General features: G+C 40.0%; 1 protein-coding gene across 1 annotated transcript in view; it reads right to left on the reverse strand.

Moving 5' to 3' along the window:
• prpf38b (pre-mRNA processing factor 38B) overlaps positions 1–19734 on the reverse strand; it is a 35781-nt gene that overhangs the window by 10519 nt on the left and 5528 nt on the right. The window contains exon 2 of the mRNA XM_060830223.1: positions 13580–13648. Coding sequence (XP_060686206.1) covers positions 13580–13648 — 69 coding nt within the window. The remainder of the gene's footprint in view (positions 1–13579; positions 13649–19734) is intronic.

The raw sequence follows: 19734 nt of genomic DNA on the forward strand, positions 1-19734 counted from the left end.
ATTGAAGTTGTTATTAACTTATGCAGAAGTTGACACATTAAATAAAAGCTTAAGTGATTGCGTCTTGTTACTCCATAATCGGATATACTGACAGTACAAGTCGTTCTGGAGGCCAATTGCATGAATTCTGTAGGTATGATAATATCATAAACAATCTTAATGACTTCAACAAATGACAGGTACTTTGATAACTTTACCTGTGGGTAGGAATTCTACTACAAGTTGCCAATCCACAATGGAGTATAAATAATTTAAGTTTAAACATGTACAATTTCATAAACAGCAAAGGTGTTAGAAAATGTTTTTGAAGTTTAATTTAAAAGAGGAAAATTAAACATTTGTAGTCAATTAGGAGGTGCTGGAGGAAGAAAGGCATTTCAGAATACACAAAGCATCATTTTGAAACAGATCAGACACAAGAAACACCAAAGCTAATGGGAAGCATCCAAAGCTAATGGGAACAACTTTGTTAATTGTGCAATTCCTGTTGAACAAGAAGTCAAAGAATAACTGTTGGCTAGATTAAGATTTAATTAAGGTCAAACTAAAGCAAACAAAACAATTCAGAGTTTCAACCAGGTGAAGCTGGATGAATTCATTCCTAATTATTTAATCCTTTTAGTTGGCCAACAAGAGGCACGGTGACACAGTGGTTAGCACTGCTGCCTCACAGCGCCTGAGAACCGGGTTCAATTCCCGACTCAGGTGACTGACTGTGTGGAGTTTGCACGTTCTCCCCGTGTCTGCGTGGGTTTCCTCAGGGTGCTCCGGTTTCCTCCCACAATCCAAAGATGTGCGGGTCAAGTGAATTGGCCATGCTAAATTGCCCGCAGTGTTAGGTTGGGGTAAATGCAGGGGTATGGGTGGGTTGCGCTTCGGCGGGTCGGTGTGGACTTGTTGGGCCGAAGGGCCTGTTTCCACACTGTAAGTAATCTAATCTAATCTAAAGATTTTGTTTGCTCTAACGTACAGCAAATTTCACTTCAATTAAAACACAGTTCACTCGTTCACCAATATCAAGACTAAAGAGCCAATTGCAAGATTTCTCAAGTGAAGGAGCAATTTACAAATCCTGAGAAAATAAGCGTCAAAATAAAACTGCTATAAAAGGTGATAATATCTAGTACAAAAAGATAAAATAATATGCAGTTTAAAAATCCTGTACCCTTGAGGCGTTCAATGAAACAGGAGATAAAGGTTATTTAATCGACATCTTACATCCTCAGCACGAGCAAATGTTGCCGGTTATCTTTGAATTCTTGATGAATAGATGTTTTTCCAATGTGAACCCAGCGTCAGCAGAACTTACAAAAGTATCATACATGCTCTGCCATTCAATCCAATTGCAGCTTCTGCTCACTTTCCTCGCTAGCTCCTGTATCCTTTGACTCAAATTGTTAATTAAGAATCTACATATGCATTAAACATATTCACCAATTCTACAATCAAAAATACTCTCCAGGAAAAAAATCCCACAAACTCTCAATCCTCAAATAAACTCTTGACTCATTCGTAAATGGAAGATTCCTTATTTTTGAACTGTTTCCTCTAGGTCTAAGCATCTGCACAGGGAAACATCCTTGTAACAATACATTCATATACAATAAACAACAGTCAAACCAAAATGCGCCTACAAGAAAGGATAATGGCATTTTATGCATCATCAATAGTACTGCAAACATTGGAAATACAAATTAATCTTTACAAAGATATCAAAAAGGAGTACAAACATTGGCCATTTGACTCCATGTTGACTCTTAATGATCTACATTGATTTTCCTGACAATTGATTCATCAAGATGTACTTGGACCAAATTAGGAATGGCTACAGAGGATGCATAAACAGAAATACTCAAAAAGGTACTTGTGCACTATTCCTGGAGAGTGGCAGAACAGGTCAGCAAGGCAGGTTTTAAAGCAAATGTCATTATAAGTTGAGCCAGTATAACAGCCACATGGCTACATGAAACAAGTACAAAAACCAGTCCATTTCAGCTGGAGTATGGTGTCTAATTCTGCATTACCTGACTTTAAGAAGCACATAATCCAAGATGGAGGACAGGAAAAATTTCTGGCTGTAAGAGCTGCTTCTTAGAAGCAGGTATTTTAGATGCTGGAGGTGATTTCCTCGAATTCCAGGAGCAGTAATTACTGTTTTATATGTTGTTGCATTGTTTTGGAACTTTGAAAAAAAATATAGTCAAAACAACAGCAGTTTTAAAAGGGAGAAGGGGCACAAAGGAAGCACATGGTGAGGACAGTGCAGGAGAGACAGAGAACCTGCACAGTTACTGCTTTTGCTGTTTTTGAATTCATGTGTCGCTGGACATTGGACTGTATCTGGGAAAATTAACAAACAGTGCATTTCACAACTAATCTTGTAGGATCCGGTTTGGGCAAAGTTCACAACACAGAATCAGATAAATAAATTGTTGTTTTAAGTCTGTCCAAGAGAAAGGCTGTATTAGTGAGTACAGTAGGTTTTTTCTTGATAATATGTTTTTGGAGATAAGTCTTTTGATTAAACTTAATTTAACCTGGTGCAGTGTTTTGTAGAGGAATAAGACGGTGTTATTTTCTGGGTCTGTAGATTGTGAAGGAGCAAAAATGGCCTTTGCATGATATGTACTTCTTGTCAGATGTGGAAGTTTAAAGAGAGTTTAATGGTTACTGCGGATTATATCTGCCATAAATGGATGCGAATCTTATCAGATCAAGTGGATCGGTTGGAGAGACAGATAGAAGTGATGAAGAATTTGCTACAGCATGTGACAGATGGCAGTTATTTTGGGGGGGGGGGGGAGAGAGAGAGAGAGAGAGAGAGAAAGAGAAGAGGCGATGTCTCACATACAGTCACATAGATGGATTAACTCCAGGAAGGGTAAGAGAGGTTGGCACCTAGGACAGGAGTCTTTTGTGGATATACCCATTTCAAACAGGTATGCTGTTTTGGAAAATGTAGGAGGTGATGGATTCTCAGGGGAACATAGCATGAACAGCCAAGTTTCTGGTATTGAAACTGGCTCTAGTGAAACGAGGGGTACGTTGGCTTCCAAGAGATCAATTGTGCTGGGGATTCCCTAGTAAGAGGTAAAGATAGACATTTCTGTGGCCAGCAGAGAAAAAGCAGAATGGTGTGTTGTTTCCCTGGTGCTAGGATCAAGGATGTCTCAAAGGGTGCAGAATATTCTCATGAGGGAGTGGAGCCAGCAAGAGGTCAATGTCCACATTGGAACCAATGACATAGGAATGGAAAAGGTTGAGATTCTGAAGGGAGATTACAGAGAGTTAGGCAGAAATTTAAAAAGGAGGTCCTCGAGAGTAATAATATCTGTATTACTCCCAGTGTTACGAGCTAGTGAGGGCAGGAATAGGAGGATAGAGCAGATGAATGCATGGCTGAGGAGCTGGTGTATGGGAGAAGGATTCACCATTGGAATCTCTTTTGGAGGACGGATTGCACCTACATTGGAAGGGGATACCGGCAGGGAAAGTTGCTAGAACTGCTTGGGAGGATTTAAACTAGTAAGGTGGGGGCGGGGTGGGACCCAGGGAGATAGTGAGGAAAGAGATCAATCTGAGACTGGTACAGTTGAGAACAGAAGTGAATCAAACAATCAGGGCAGGCAGGGACAAGGTAGGACTGATAAATTAAACTGCATTTATTTCAATGCAAGGGGCCTAAAAGGGAAGGCAGATGAGCTCGGGGCATGGTTAGGAACATGGGACTGGGATATCATAGCAATTACAGAAAAATGGCTCAGGGATGGCAGCTTAATGTTCCAGGATACAAATGCTACAGGAAGGATAGAAAGGGAGGCAAGAGAGGAGGGGGAGTGGCATTTTTGATAAGGGATAGCATTACAGCTATGCTGAGGGAGGATATTTCTGGAAATACATCCAGGGAAGTTATTTGGGTGGAACTGAGAAGAAGAAAGGATGATCACCTTATTGGGATTGTATTATAGACCCCCCCTACTAGTCAGTGGGAAACTGAGCAACAAGCTTGTAAGGAGATCTCAGCTAGCTGTAAGAATAATAGGGTAGTTATGGTCAGGGATTTTAACTTTCCAAACATTGACTGGGACTGCCGTAGTGTTAAAGGTTTAGATGGAGAGGAATTTCTTAAGTGTGTACAAGACAATTTTCTGATTCAGTATGTGGATGTACCTACTAGAGAAGGTGCAAGACTTGACATACTCTTGGGAAGTAAGGCAGGGCAAGTGACTGAGGAATCAGTGGGGGAGCACTTTGGGGCCAGTGACCATAATTCTATTCGTTTTAAAATCATGATGGAAAAGGATATGACAGATCTAAAAGTTGAAGTTCTAAAGTGGAGAAAGGCCAATTTTGACGGTATTAGGCAAGAACTTTCAAAAGTTAATTGGAGGCAGATGTTGGCAGGTAAAGGGACGGCTGGAAAATGGGAAGCCTTCAGAAATGAGATAATGAGAATCCAGAGAAAGTATATTCCTGTCAGGGTGAAAGGGAAGGCTGGTAGGTATCGGGAATGCTGGATGACTAAAGAAATTGAGGGTTTGGTTAAGAAAAAGAAGGAAGCATATGTAAGGTATAGTCAGGATAGGTCAAGTGAATCCTTAGAAGAGTATAAGAGAAGTAGGAGTGTACTTAAGAGGGAAATCAAGAGGGCAAAAACGGGGACGTGAGATAGCATTGGCAAATCGAATTAAGGAGAATCCAAAGCTTTTTACAAATATATTAAGGACAAAATATTAGGGAAAGAATAGGGCCCCTCAAAGATCAGCAAAGCAGCCTTTTTGTGGAGCCACAGAAAATGGGGGAGATACTAAATAAATATTTTGCATTAGTATTTACTGTGGAAAAGGATATGGAAGATATAGACTGTAGGGAAATAGATGGTGACATCTTGCAAAATGTCCAGATTACAGGGGAGGAATTGCTGGATGTCTTGAAACGGTTAAAGGTGGATAAAGCCCTAGGACGCGATCAGGCATACCCGAGAATTCTGTGGGAAGCTAGAGAAGTGATTGCTGAGCCTCTTGCTGAGATATTTGTATCATCGATAGTCACAGTTGAGGTCCCGGAAGACTGGAGGTTGGCAAATGTGGTGCCATTGTTTAAGAAGGGCGATAAAGAAGAGCCAGGGAACTATAGACTGGTGAGCCTGACCTCAGTGGTGGGCAAGTTGTTGGAGGGAATCCTGAGGGACAGAATATACATGTATTTGGAAAGGCAAGGACTGATTAGGGATAGTCAACATGGCTTCGTGCGTGGGAAATCATGTCTCACAAATTTGATTGAGTTTTTTGAAGTAACAAAGAAGACTGATGACGGCAGAGCAGTTGATGTGATCTATATGGACTTCAGTAAGGTGTTCGACAAGGTTCTCCATGGGTGACCGATTAGCAAGGTTAGATTTCACTGAATACAGGGAGAACTAGCCATTTGGGTACAGAACTGGCACAGAGGTAGAAGATCTTTGGTGGTGGAGGGCTGTTTTTCAGACTGGAGGCCTGTGACCAGTGGACTGCCACAAGGATCGGTGCTGGGTCCTCTACTTTTTGTCATTTACATAAATGATTTGGATGCGAGCATAAGAGGTACAGTTAATAAGTTTGCAGATGACACCAAAATTGGAGGTGTAGTGGACAGCAAAGAGGGTTACCTCAGATTACAACAGGATCTGGACCAGATGGGCTAATGGACTGAGAAGTGGCAGATGGAGTTTAATTCAGATAAATGCGAGGTGCTGCATTTTGTGAAAGCAAATCTTAGCAGGTCTTATACACTTAATGGTAAGGTCCTAGGGAGTGTTGCTGAACAAAAAGATCTTGGCGTGCAGATTCATAGCTCCTTGAAAGTGGAGTCGCAGATAGACAGGATAGTGCAGAAGGCATGTTTTTATTTATTGGGAGGTCATGTTGCGGCTGTACAGGACATTGGTTAGGCCACTGTTGGAATATTGCGTGCAATTCTGGTCTCCTTCCTATCGGAAAGATGTTGTGAAACTTGAAAGGGTTCAGGAAAGATTTACAAGGATGTTGCCAGGGTTGGAGGATTTGAGCTATCAGGAGAGGCTGTTTTCCCTGGAACGTCAGAGGTTGAGGGGTGACCTGATAGAGGTTTACAAAATCATGACGGGCATGGATAGGATAAATAGACAAAGTCTTTTCCCTGGGATCAGGGAGTCCAGAACTAGAGGGCATAGGTTTAGGGTGAGAGGGGCAAGGGTTTAAACTAACTCCGCGGGGGCATGGGAACCAGGACTGTAGCTTTAGGGTACAGGACCTTGAGTGTAGGGAGGTTAGGAATAATGCAGCGATCTCTAAGGAGGGTGCCTGTAACCAGAAAGGTGGATTGAAGTGTGTATACTTCAATGCCAGAAGTATAAGGAATAAGGTAGGTGAACTTGCAGCGTGGGTTGGTACCTGGGACTTCGATGTTGTGGCCATTACAGAGACGTGGGTAGAACAGGGACAAGAATGGCTGTTGCACGTTCCAGGGTTCAAATGTTTTAGTAGGATCAGACATGGGGGTAAAAAAGGGGGAGGCGTGGCATTACTTGTCAAAGACAGTATCACAGCAGTGGAATGGACGATGGAAGAGGACTTGCCATCTGAGGTAGTTTGGGCTGAGGTTAGAAATAGGAAAGGTGAGGTCACCCTGTTAGGTGTTTTCTACAGGCCTCCTAATAGTCCTAGAGAAGTAGAGGATAATATTGCGAGGATGATTCAGGAAAAGAGTGAAGGTAGCAGGGTGGTTGTTATGGGGGACTTTAACTTCCCAGATATTGACTGGGAGAGCTATAGCTCGAGTTCATTAGATGGGTCGGTGTTTGTCCAATGTGTGCAGGAGGGTTTCCTGACACAATATGTCGACAGGCCAACAAGAGGGGAGGCTATATTGGATTTGGTTCTAGGTAATGAACCAGGCCAGGTGTTAGACTTGGAGGTAGGTGAGCACTTCGGGGACAGTGACCACAACTCGGTGACTTTTACTTTAGTGATGGAGAGGGATAATCGTGTGCCGCAGGGCAAGAGCTATAGCTGGGGGCAGGGAAATTATGATGCAGTGAGGCATGACTTAGGATGTGTGGATTGGAAAAACAGGCTTCAAGGGAAGAACACTAATGAGATGTGGGGAGTGTTCAAGGAGCAGCTACTGCGTGTCCTCGATAGGTATGTACCAGTCAGGCATGGTGTAAAGGGCCTTGTGAGGCAGCCGTGGTTTAGTAAGGAATTGGAGTCCCTTGTGAAAGGGAAGAAGGCGGCATATGTAAAGATGAGGCGTGAAGGTTCAGTAGGGGCGATTGAGTGTTATAAGGTAGCCAGGAAGGAGCTAAAGAGGGAGCTAAGAGAAGCGAGAAGGGGACATGAAAAGTCTTTAGCTGGTAGGATTAGGGAAAACCCAAAGGCTTTCTATAGGTATGTCAAGAATAAAAGGATGACTAGGGTAGGTATCGGTCCAGTCAAGGATAGTAGTGGGAAGTTGTGTGTGGAGGCGGAGGAGATTGGAGAGACATTAAATCAGTACTTTTCCTCAGTATTCACTCAGGAACAGGACACTGTTGCTGATGTGAATATGGAATCACAAATAATTAGAATGGATGCCCTGGAAATATGCAGGGAAGAGGTTTTGGGAATATTGGAAAGGATGAATATAGATAAGTCTCCTGGGCCTGATGGCATTTACCCCAGGATCCTATGGGAAGCTAGGGAGGAGATAGCAGAGCCATTGGCCTGGATTTTTATGTCGTCGTTGTCAACAGGAATAGTACCAGAGGACTGGAGGATAGCGAATGTGGTCCCATTGTTCAAGAAAGGGAGTAGGGATAGCCCTAGCAACTATAGGCCAGTGAGTCTGACTTCAGTGGTGGGCAAAGTCTTAGAGAGAATGGTAAGGGATAAGATTTATGAACATCTGGGTAGGAATAACGTGATCAGGGATAGCCAGCATGGTTTTGTGAAGGGCAGGTCGTGCCTCACAAACCTTATTGAGTTCTTTGAGAAGGTGACCAAGGAAGTGGATGAGGGTAAAGCAGTAGATGTTGTGTATATGGATTTTAGTAAGGCGTTCGATAAGGTTCCCCATGGTAGGCTAATGCTAAAACTTCGGAGGTATGGCATTGAGGATACATTAGAGGTTTGGATTAGGAATTGGCTGGCTGGAAGGAGACAGAGGGTAGTAGTTGATGGATTATGTTCATCTTGGAGCGCAGTTACTAGCGGTGTACCACAAGGATCTGTTTTGGGACCATTGCTTTTTGTTATCTTTATAAATGATCTAGAGGAAGGACTTGAAAGCTGGGTAAGCAAGTTTGCGGATGACACAAAAGTCGGTGGAGTTGTGGATAGTGAGGAAGGAAGTGGTAGGTTACAGCGGGATATAGATAAGTTGCAGAGCTGGGCGGAAATGTGGCAAATGGAATTCAATGTAGCTAAGTGCGAAGTCGTTCACTTTGGTAGGAATAACAAGATGATGGATTACTGGGCTAATGGTAGGCTACTTGGTAGTGTGGATGAGCAGAGGGATCTTGGTGTCCATGTACACAGATCTCTGAAAGTTGCCACCCAGGTAAATAGTGCTGTGAGGAAGGCATATGGTGTACTGGGCTTTATTGGCAGAGGAATTGAGTTCCGGAGTCCTGAGGTCATGTTGCAGTTGTATAAGACTCTGGTGCGGCCTCATCTGGAGTATTGTGTGCAGTTTTGGTCGCCATACTATAGGAAGGATGTGGAAGCTTTAGAACGAGTGCAGAGGAGGTTTACCAGGATGTTGCCTGGAATGGTAGGAAAATCTTATGAGGAAAGGCTGAGGCACTTGGGGCTGTTCTCATTGGAGAAGAGAAGGTTTAGGGGAGATCTGATAGAAGTGTATAAGATGATTAGGGGTTTAGATAGGGTAGATACTAAGAACCTTTTACCGCTAATGGAGTCAGGTGTTACTAGGGGACATAGCTTTAAATTAAGGGGTGGTAGGTATAGGACAGATGTTAGGGGTAGATTCTTCACACAGCGGGTTGTGAGTTCATGGAATGCCCTGCCCGTATCAGTGGTGAACTCTCCTTCTTTATGGTCATTTAAGCGGGCATTGGATAGGCATTTGGAAGTTATTGGGCTAGTATAGGTTAGGTAGGATTCGGTCGGCGCAACATCGAGGGCCGAAGGGCCTGTACTGCGCTGTATCCTTCTATGTTCTATATATAAAAGAGACCTAAGGGGCAACTTTTTCACGCAGAGGGTGGTACGTGTATGGAATGAGCTGCCAGAGGCTGGTACAATTGCAACATTTAAGAGGCATTTGGATGAGTATATGAATAGGAAGGGTTTGGAGGGAAATGGGCCGGGTGCTGGCAAGTGGGACTAGATTGGGTTGGGATATCTGGTCGGTGTGGACAGGTTGGACCGAAGGGTTTATTTCCATGCTGTACATCTCTGACATGAATGATTTATAGAGTACCATTGATTTACTGCAGTGGTTCCTAGGAGGAGGGATTAGCATTACATGTACTGGAGAATCTAGGACGATTCTCCTTAGAACAGAGAATGCTCTGGAGAAATTTGATAGAGATTTTTAAAATTATGAAAGGTTGAAATAACCATAAACAAACAAACAGTTTTCAACAACGGAAGGGTCAATAACAGCAGGGTACAGATTTTTGCTTAGTAAAGAGACAGACCCAAAAAAAAGGAAAATGCCCTTTATGGAGTGAGTGATTAGCATTTGGAAAATATTATATGATATAATTATTGATTCATTTCAACTGCAGCCTTCTAAATAAAACTGGATAAAACCCTGAAGGAGAAAACATTGCAAAGATATGGGGCAAGAGCAAGAGGGCATGAGATTCACTGGATTATGCTGCCAAAGAGCCAGAGAATATTCAAGAGATAGTTGGCTCCTCCGTTGTACTATTTCTTCTGTATAAGTGATTTCAAGTGTGGCCTTAAAGAGTTAATTTGCTCTGCTGATCTGCAGGAAATTGGATGTCCTAAGATTAGGGTTGGGTGCCTCTGACTTTCAGGTAGATTGCAAGTGAATTTACATTCCTATCCCTTGCCATTCAGAGCCACTTACATGGCCATCTCCTATTATTCAGAGATAAATTACATTTGCATCATCCTATTCAGAAATCAATAAGAACATTACTGTTGGAATTTTGACTATCCCCTGTAGTTAAAAAAAACGATTTGCAACAGATTTGACTATTAAGAGAGATTTATATTACATTGTTTCTGGAGATAATTAGGTCATTGCAGTGTATCTTGAGTGACATGTGACTATGAGGGAGTGCCTTGGGGATTGTCTTGTGGGCATTGTTGACTGTGATGTTACTTTGGTCAAAGTCCTCTCGAAGTGCTTTGCAAGCATGGCGAAGAGTATTAAGAGTTTCTCCACAGCTTATACTGTACTTGCTCAATAAAATTTTGGTTGTTCACCTAAGTTGGTGTGTTGCAGTTGCATCAACTGTGTAAAGATCTCAGGAAAAAGAACTTAACACAAGCACTAAACATTTAAGCAGACTAATAAGGAAGATAATCAATGCTGGAGAGAGCAAGACAAATACTCGAGAACACCTACAATTGCAAAAAACAATATATAAATGTAAGCATTTCATTTACTCGGTAATGTTTGTAAAATAGCTTACTGAGATCAGTTTTTTAATAATAACACAATGTCCTGCCATATTTGTAACATAGCGTGAGGTTTTGTTAACAATTATGATTGTTAATGGTGTCTCTGGAAGGAACTACAGGCAGTCCCTGGGTTGTGAACAGGTTTCCAAGTCCATTCATACAGAAATCAGCACAATATTAAGTAGCCATCCCTAAAGAACAAATGATCGGATGTCACATTTAAAATTACACCTCTGCATGGGACTGCATTCTTAGGTTGGATGTTTGTAAATCAGGGACACTTCTCTTTCATTAGACAAATAAATTTAGGTCTGAAGAACATAAGAGTTTTAACAATGAAATGAATTAAAGCATGCCCAGCTTGTGTAAGTTAGAAACTGACAGAATGGGAGAACCAGAAAAGAGAACTGTAAAACATGAAAAAATAGAACTTGGCTAAATTTGGGAAGCTTTTCTTTACATCAATCGCTAAACCTTTATTACAAGTTTATAATCCTTCGGCCTTGGGCAATCAGCCTCTGCTCAGTGGCACTTCTAAATCAGAGGTTTGTGGTTTTAGATCCTAAAAAAAAGACTTTGATCACATTACCTATGCTCATACCACTGGTGGTCCTACACTTTCTTTAGAATAAAATATGAAACCAGTCTGCCTTCTTAGGTAAATGTAAAAGCATCCATGTCACTATGCAGAGGTGGTGGCAAGTACTCTCTGATAACCCTCAGAATTAAACAAAAACAGATTATACCCATATTTATCCAAATGCAGTCACAAATTAGCTGCCATCTTTGAGATAGCAATAGTGACAACAGTTCAAGTACTGGATGGAAAGCAATTTGGAATATCCCAAGTTCATAAAAGAATTTGTATTTATGTAATACTGTCTTTCGAAAAGGAGAACGTTCCTGAGGAGGGGACTTGAAGCTCTAAAAGGCAGATTGTGAAGCAAATAACATAAAAAGTAATTACACAGTTATAGCCAGATTGCTTTCGGAATTACAAAGAAATCTTTTGGGGAAGTATTAACTGCAAGAATTAAAAAATATAAAATTCCAATTCACTTAAATATCTATAGTATCAGTGATTATGTTTAAGATGTTGTAAAGCTGTTACAGTCCTCAATAATGTTGGAAGGATTTAAGATTCCCCTCACTTTTGTTTCCTTTTCTTCCTCTCTATCCAAGGATATATGAAGCTAGTTTAAAATGCAATGTTATGGTGTAAGGATGATTACAGGTGCAACTGTACACGTGCATGACACCAATGTAACAAAGTATACAGATGGATCACAGTCCGAGCTTGCGTTGGGAACAATTACTCTGAAAACACAGAAGCAATGATCAAACCAATGAATCAGAACAAATCTGTTCCAGATAAGTGTCACAACCAACAGAATATGTGTTAGACAAAACTGCAAATGAATTGTAAGACGATATATGGGTGGTAGAAGAGGAAGTTTGAGGTTCATTCACATAATTCTGCTCCTAGAATCAAAACTTAAATGACAGCACTATTGCAGCATGCATATATTTTCATCTGATTCACATTATGCTGAATATGAATTAGCTAAGAATGGTGGAATTTTACAAAATGTAACTGGGAAGTATTGAAGGCATTAGGCATAATTTTAAGACAGAGTTGGTAACAAATAAATTGTGCCTCAAGTGCAGTCACTCAAAAGCATCAACACCATATGATTAATAGGGGGTTTAGGGAAATCAATACACAACCAAGTCAGTAGACAGATAAGCACAGGGACAACAAAGGGATACTAGAAATCTGAAATGAAAGCAAGGAATGCTGGAAATATTTGTCATCCTCCGCAGATTCTGCCTGAATTGCTGAGTATAGTGAACATTCCATATCAATTATCTTTCGCCTTTCAATTTTCTTGAAGGTCTTTGACAATTTACAATATGCGCTATTGAGTGATAGTTGTGAATGCAATTTGCTGAGTTTTTGGAGGGTGCAAAAATAGATGGGGAGGCAAGCAGGGAGGATGACACAAGGAATCTACAGAGGGATAGGTATGTTAAGTGAGTGAGCGAAAACCTGGCAGATGGAAAACAATGTAGGAAAATATAAGGTTATGCTCATTGGCAAGAAGAAAAGATGAACTAATAATTTAAATGGGAAAACACTACAGAAAGCTACAGCACAAATATTTTGGGATCCTTGTGTATGAATCACAAAAAGCCAGCATGCAAGTTCAGCAAGTAGTAGGAAATTGAGATAGAATGTTGGCCTTTATCTCAAATGGAATGGAGCATGAGAAATAGGGAAATCATAACTAAAACTATGCAAGGCACTAATCAGACAGAATATGGAATAGTGTAAACAATTTGCTCCCCTTATCCAATACCAGTATCGGAGAAGGTTCACTAGATTGACCCTGGGAATGGAAGGATTTTCTTATTACAAGAGGTTGAGTAGGTTGGGCATTTACTCATTGGAGATTAGAAGAATGACAAACATCTTTATTGAAACATACAAGAATCTTAGGGACTCAACAGCGAAGATACAGAGAGGTTGCTCCCCCTTGTGGGAATGTCTAGGACCAGAGGACATAACCTCAGATGAAGGGGTCGCCGATTTAAGGCAGTCTGGAGGAGAATTTTCTTCTTTTAGAATCTGTGAAATGCTTTATTGCAGAGGGCTATTGATACTGAGTGTTAAGTATATTTAAGACTGAGGCAGAGAGATTTTTAGTCATTATGACAATCAAGGTTTATGGGATGAAGCAGAAAAATGAAGTTCAGAATTCTCAGATCAGCCAAGATCTCACTGAACATCAGAGAGGACTTGATGGACCAAATGGCTTAGCTCTGCTCCTATGTCGACTGATCTGAAATGTCAACACTGCTGTCTCCAAGATAATGCCTCACTGGCTGAATTACCAAACAAGCAAATGTCCACAGATTAATAAGATTTTTTGAAAAGTAAAGCACGTACTTCTACTTACCCCTCCGCACATGCCTGTCTGGCCTGCAGTCTTCCTGCTCCCCTTCTCCCATGGTTCAATATGAGTGACCTGTAATTTAAAAGCAAAAATGTTAGAAAAAGGTTGAGTAAATAGCATCAATAAAAAAGCAAGCTAATCTAAATTTAGACTGTTTCTAAAATTAGGATGTACTTTAGCTGTCTGCAACCGACATTGATTTGACTTCATTACCTAGCAGAAGGAGACAAAATGGAATCTGTATCAGAAGTTGCACTGACTAAATACTGTGAAAATTTTCCACATGCTCACTTCAATTTGCCAAACTCCATTAAAACATTCAGATTGGATATTAAGCTTTTCACCACACCTCAAAGTCACAGGTGTAACAATCACATATTATATTCTTCTTCCTCTTTGCCTTACCCTTCCCAGTATTCTTAAATGAATTTCTTAAAACCTATATTCCAAAAAAAATCCAGAGACTTGTCTGACTCCAGCAACAAAAGCTGTGTTTTTCTAAGTTTGTACAATTTAACCTATTGCAGAATTAAGATAAAGCCTTATAAATTAAACTGTTTAAATTTAAACATATTAAATTTTTATTACTCATGTCACAAGTCATTATGAACTTGACCAAATTTTATTGTTGCAAGCCAAACTAGTAATGATCCATTGCTTCTTGGTTTTAGAATACTACATTTGCACATCTTTGCATTTTGAACAGCTAAATTTGAAAGACATTTGGAAACAGGGTGAACTTTCAGCAACAGAAACTAATACATTTTTTGATTTGGAGCCCATTTTTCATTAAGCCATTTATATGCCATTTTAATTAAAGACGACTCCAAGAAAATTCCTAATTCTTCCTCCTCCTTACCAATCTAAAGCAATGAAAAAAGCAACTTTACTATTCTAAATGACATGTTCTTGTGTAAATAAGGTTTCATAACTGCTACAGAGGGAAAAGAAACAAAACCAAAGTTAGGTGACTGCTAAAGTAATTTACATTATTTTATTATTAAATTATTTGAAATAGTATTAATCAATAAAAAATCTGCATATAAATGACATTTAAAGAGAAAAATGTGTGCGAGATCAGATTCTGAAATGCCACCTGCTTAGTCTCAATGAGAAAAGAAAATCACGTATCACAAGATGAATTGCATTTCCGTATGGGTCAAACTTTCAATAAAACTGGTAGCAGTATTTTGAGCACATTCAATATTGGAGAATAACTTAAAGGTTATAAGCTATAAGCCAGCAACCAGTAAGGGTGATGGTTTAATACCATCACCCAAACAACTCAATTACACTGCAAATTTGCAATCAACTTTTAGGAGGTCTTCATTTTCTCAGCAGGATTTTTGGCTAAAACAGAAGTGGCTGCCATTCACAGCACAGCTTCCTTCTATAGTGGTATAAATGTACACAAGAGTTGTCTATTTAACATCTTGCAATTGTTCAGCCAATTAATTCAATCATGGTTGGCCTCTACTCCAATTAATTTTTATTTGTTTGCTCCATCCTGCTTGATACAGTTACCCAACAAAAATCTGATAAATCTTGAATATTCTGATTGCCCCTACATCCACCGTGTTTTGGAGAGAATACTGTATCAAGTTTCCATCACTCAAGATGAGTGAACAATTTTGATCTTTACCATTTAGAAAATACTCATCAGGAGGTCACATTGAAGTCCATCTGTCCTTGTTTCGCTCAAACTGTCTTTTCTAATTTTCTGCTCCCATTTGTACCACTCTGTCCCTCCAAATTTAGTGTTACTTGCAAACGTGGACATAACTGTTCTTCATGTAATATCATGAATAATGCAAGACATCAAGGCCCAGAAACTGATACACACATCACACCCTGCTAATCAGAAAAGATAACCATTGATTTTCTTTGTTGGCCATCTACCAACTTCCAACTCAAGTTAAAAGACTCTTTGCAAATCAAATTTAACTCAAATTTCGTTCAAGCAACAATCTAGATTAACATTTGTAATTTACTTTAGGACTTCAAAACATCAAAATAAACTATAAGATAGTTAACAGAGACTATTTGTCAGCAGTAGTGAACAGGAAATAATCCAGAAAAATCTCAAAATCTCTTTTGGATTACTTAATAACACATTTAGAAAAGCATATGCCTGAAGTCAACACAGTTTTATGGGAGATAGATAGGGCTCAAGTAGACAGAGAATCATAAAGCATGGAAGCAACCCTCAAGTCTAACTAGTCCACGCAGACCATGTTCCCAAACTAAACTAGTCCCACTTGTATGCGTTGGGCCCATATCCCTTCAAACCTCTCCTATTTGGGTATTTATTCAAATGTCTTTTAAATGTGCTAATTGTACCCACTTCTCTCTTCCTCTGGCAGTTCACTCTGCATAATGAACTACTCTGTATATAAAAAAAAATTCCCCAATGTCATTTTTAAATCTTTCTCCTCTCACCTTAAAAATATGCCCCCTAGTTTTGAACTTCCCCACTCTAGGTAAAGACCCTTGATATTCACTGTATGCATGCCTCATGATTTTATAAATGTCATCCCTCAACCTCTACACTATAGTGAAAAACATCTCAGCCTATCTTTATAACTCAAGCCTTCCATTTCTGGCAACATCGTGGCACATCTTTTCTGAACCCTCTCCAATTTAATAATATCCTTCCCATAGCAGGGTGATCAGAATTGTGCATTGTAAACCAGAAGAGGCCTCACCAACACCCTGTGTAACCTCAACATGACATCCTTCTGTTTTTTGATTTTTGGAATTCTCCACCTCAGAATAAGTGGATGCTACATGGGGTATATTCAAGATTGAGGCTTAACACAAATGAGGAGTGGACATGAGAGTGGAGTTGAGGTAGAGATCAGCCACGATTATCTTGAATGGCCAAGCAAGCTCAAGGGATTGAAATCTCTATTCCTATTTGTGTAGTCAAAAAAAATAGTTGGAATATTTTCAAGCAGAATGAAGAATTTCTTAACGTACAAACTTACCACACTATCACTGTCAACCACAGGATTTACCAAAGTGACCTCAAATGTATTCAAGCCATTCTCAACTGTAAAGCTAACTGTACTATGTATAGATATTTACATAATCCCTTTGATGACTAAAAGGCCTCTTCCTAAAGTATTTCACAAACAAAATCTGAAGAACTGTCACGATTTAACAAACCTGACAGCCAATTTATGGATGGCAAGTTTCCACAACTATAAATGAGCTAAACAGATTTTTCGATTTTTACATGTTGTCCAAGAAGTTGGGAAAATTCTCTATTTATCTGCAAACTGCATACAGTTTTAATATCCAGCTGATCAGGGGATCAGTTTAATATCTTAGCTGAAATGCAGGACTTATATGGCCCATTAATCCTTTATTACTACATTGTGTCAGACTCAGTTCTGTGGGGTGGGGCTTGAACCTACGGCCCATTGCGCTACTGCTGACACGGTAGGCAAATCAGAAATTTAAAAACACTTCTTGGATCAGGTTTAAGATCAAATCAAACTGATGAATGAAACAATTCTTTCAAATGGAAATTAAAGTCTAAAAGATGGATTTAATTACATCAATAGCAACTTCTGTTCATACAGGACCTTTGAATGCAAAAAAAATCCCAAAACGCTTAAAAAAAACATAGAAAGGAAAGCACTCAGTCAATGGGAATAACAAAAGAGATTAAATATCTCAAAGACAGAGTGAGTGAGATCTGGGGTTTAATTGTGTGAGATTAAGGGCATCATAGACACAGGTGAAACAGATGGAGCAAGATGCAGAAGAATTCAGAGATTTTGAGAGTATTATTAATGTATGGGGGATGGAACAGTGAGGCAGACAGGAGATTTAGAACAATAATTTTTTTAAAATTTGGAGGGGCAGAAAGCTAATGTGGATTAACTGATGAAAATGAAACAAGTTTTTTTTTTAAAATGAAATTTCTACACAGATGGGAAGTCGGCCAAGACAACATCAGAACAGTTAGAGACAACAAATCGCTTCGGAGGGTTTCACTGATCAGATGAGGTTGACACAGAGACAATTTATACATTGAAAGTGAAAATAAGCAGTATGAAGATGTCAAAAATGTGAATTGGAAATCTGGGTTACGATCTGTAGTGTTAAGTTTGCTCTAAGTTTAATACTACATATAATCAAGTACTAATTTCAGAATGATAAACACAAGGCACAAATTAAATCACTACACAACAATTGCAACTTGAATTGTGAAGAGGTGTATTCCACATAAAGCAAACAACAAATAACAATTTTATATGTAAAATCAGAATGCTACAGGGGAAATTAAACATCATTCAGGATTTTGATCAAAAATAACTAACAAAATAGTTTCCAATGGCAGAGGGCAAGTAAGCAGGGAACACAGATTCGTAGGTAAGATTTGAACTAACTTTATTGTCAAAATGCAACAAATTTCAGTGATACGGAATGCACTGCCTACAAATATAATTTTCAGAGAGGAGTTGGATAAATACTTGAAATAACAAAATTGCAGTGATTCTGGGAAAGGGCAGGAGTAATAGAGATAATAGGCAGTACTTCCAAAGACACAGCACAGACATGATTTGCTATTAAACACCAACTATGAAAATATGACAAAAATCTGATCCAAGCACTATTTATCCACTTCCTACAATCAAATCCTACTGCTTCCAGTTACTCAAACATTTATTCTGTATAACTGAAAATTTTACCTTTATATGCATAGAGATCACATTTCAGGGATTCTAAACTGAAGGCATATTATTATATTCCTGTAATGTTAAAATATTAAATTGTACTCTCGCTGGACGTTAATATAATTAAAATGCACTGTCTTTGGGAGGACATTCATTCAGGAATGCAGAATACTTCATTTTGACAGTCATTTGCTACCACTCCCTTACTATTATCAAATTAAACTCTCATTCAGCCCCTTCTTTTTAGAAATACTTTCACAGTCAACCCCAGCCAATCAGGTTCGCCTGCATGATCATCCCAGAGGCTGAAGCCTATCATATATATTCTTGGAAGAGCAGAGTCTGATTAGAACAAGTCAACATGGATTTAGTAAGGGGAGGTCGTGTCTGACAAACCTGTTGGAATTCTTTGAAGAGGTGACAAGTAGATTAGACCAGGGAGACCCAGTGGATGTGGTCCATCTAGACTTCCAAAAGGCCTTTGATAAGGTGCCACAAGGGAGGCTGCTGAGCAAGGTGAGGGTCCATGGTGTTCGAGGTGAGCTACTGGCATGGATTAAGGATTGGCTGTCTCACAGAAGGTAGAGAGTTGGGATAAAAGGTTCTTTTTAGGAATGGAGCCGGTGACAAGCGGTGTCCCACAGGGTTCAGTGTTGGGGCCGCAGCTGTTCACATGATATATTAATGATCTGGATGAAGGGACTGGGGGCATTCCAGCGAAGTTTGCCGATGATACAAAGTTAGGTGGACAGGCAGGTAGTACTGAGCGGGGAGGCTGCAGAAGGATCTAAACAATTTGGGAGAGTGGTCCAGGAAATGGCTGATGGAATTTAACGTGAGCAAATGCGAGGTCTTGCACTTTGGAAAAAAGAATAAAAGCATGGACTACTTTCTAAACAGTGAGAAAATTCGTAAAGCCAAAGTACAAAGGGATCTGGGAGTGCTAGTTGAGGATTCTCTAAAGGTAAACATGCAGGTTGAGTCCGTGATTAAGAAAGCGACTGCAATGTTGTCATTTATCTCAAGAGGGTTGGAATATAAAAGCACCGTTGTGCTACTGAGAATTTATAAAGCTTTGGTTAGGCCCCATTTGGAGTACTGTGTCCAGTTTTGGTCCCACACCTCAGGAAGGACAGACTGGCACTGGAACGTGTCCAGCAGAGATTCACACGGATGATCCCTGGAATGGTAGGTCTAACATACGAGGAACAGCTGAGGATCCTGGGATTGTATTCATTGGAGTTTAGAAGATTGAGGGGAGATTTAATAGAAACTTACAAGATAATACATGGCTTGGAAAGGGTGGACGCTAGGAAATTGTTTCCGTTAGGCGAGGAGACTAGGAACCGTGGACACAGCCTTAGAATTAGAGGGGGTCAATTCAGAACAGAAATGCGGAGACATTTCTTCATCCAGAGATTGGTGGGCCTGTGGAATTCATTGCCACAAAATGCAGCGGAAGCCCGGACG

The sequence above is a fragment of the Hemiscyllium ocellatum genome, chromosome 9, assembly GCF_020745735.1.
Source record: "Hemiscyllium ocellatum isolate sHemOce1 chromosome 9, sHemOce1.pat.X.cur, whole genome shotgun sequence".
Lineage (NCBI taxonomy): Eukaryota > Metazoa > Chordata > Chondrichthyes > Orectolobiformes > Hemiscylliidae > Hemiscyllium > Hemiscyllium ocellatum.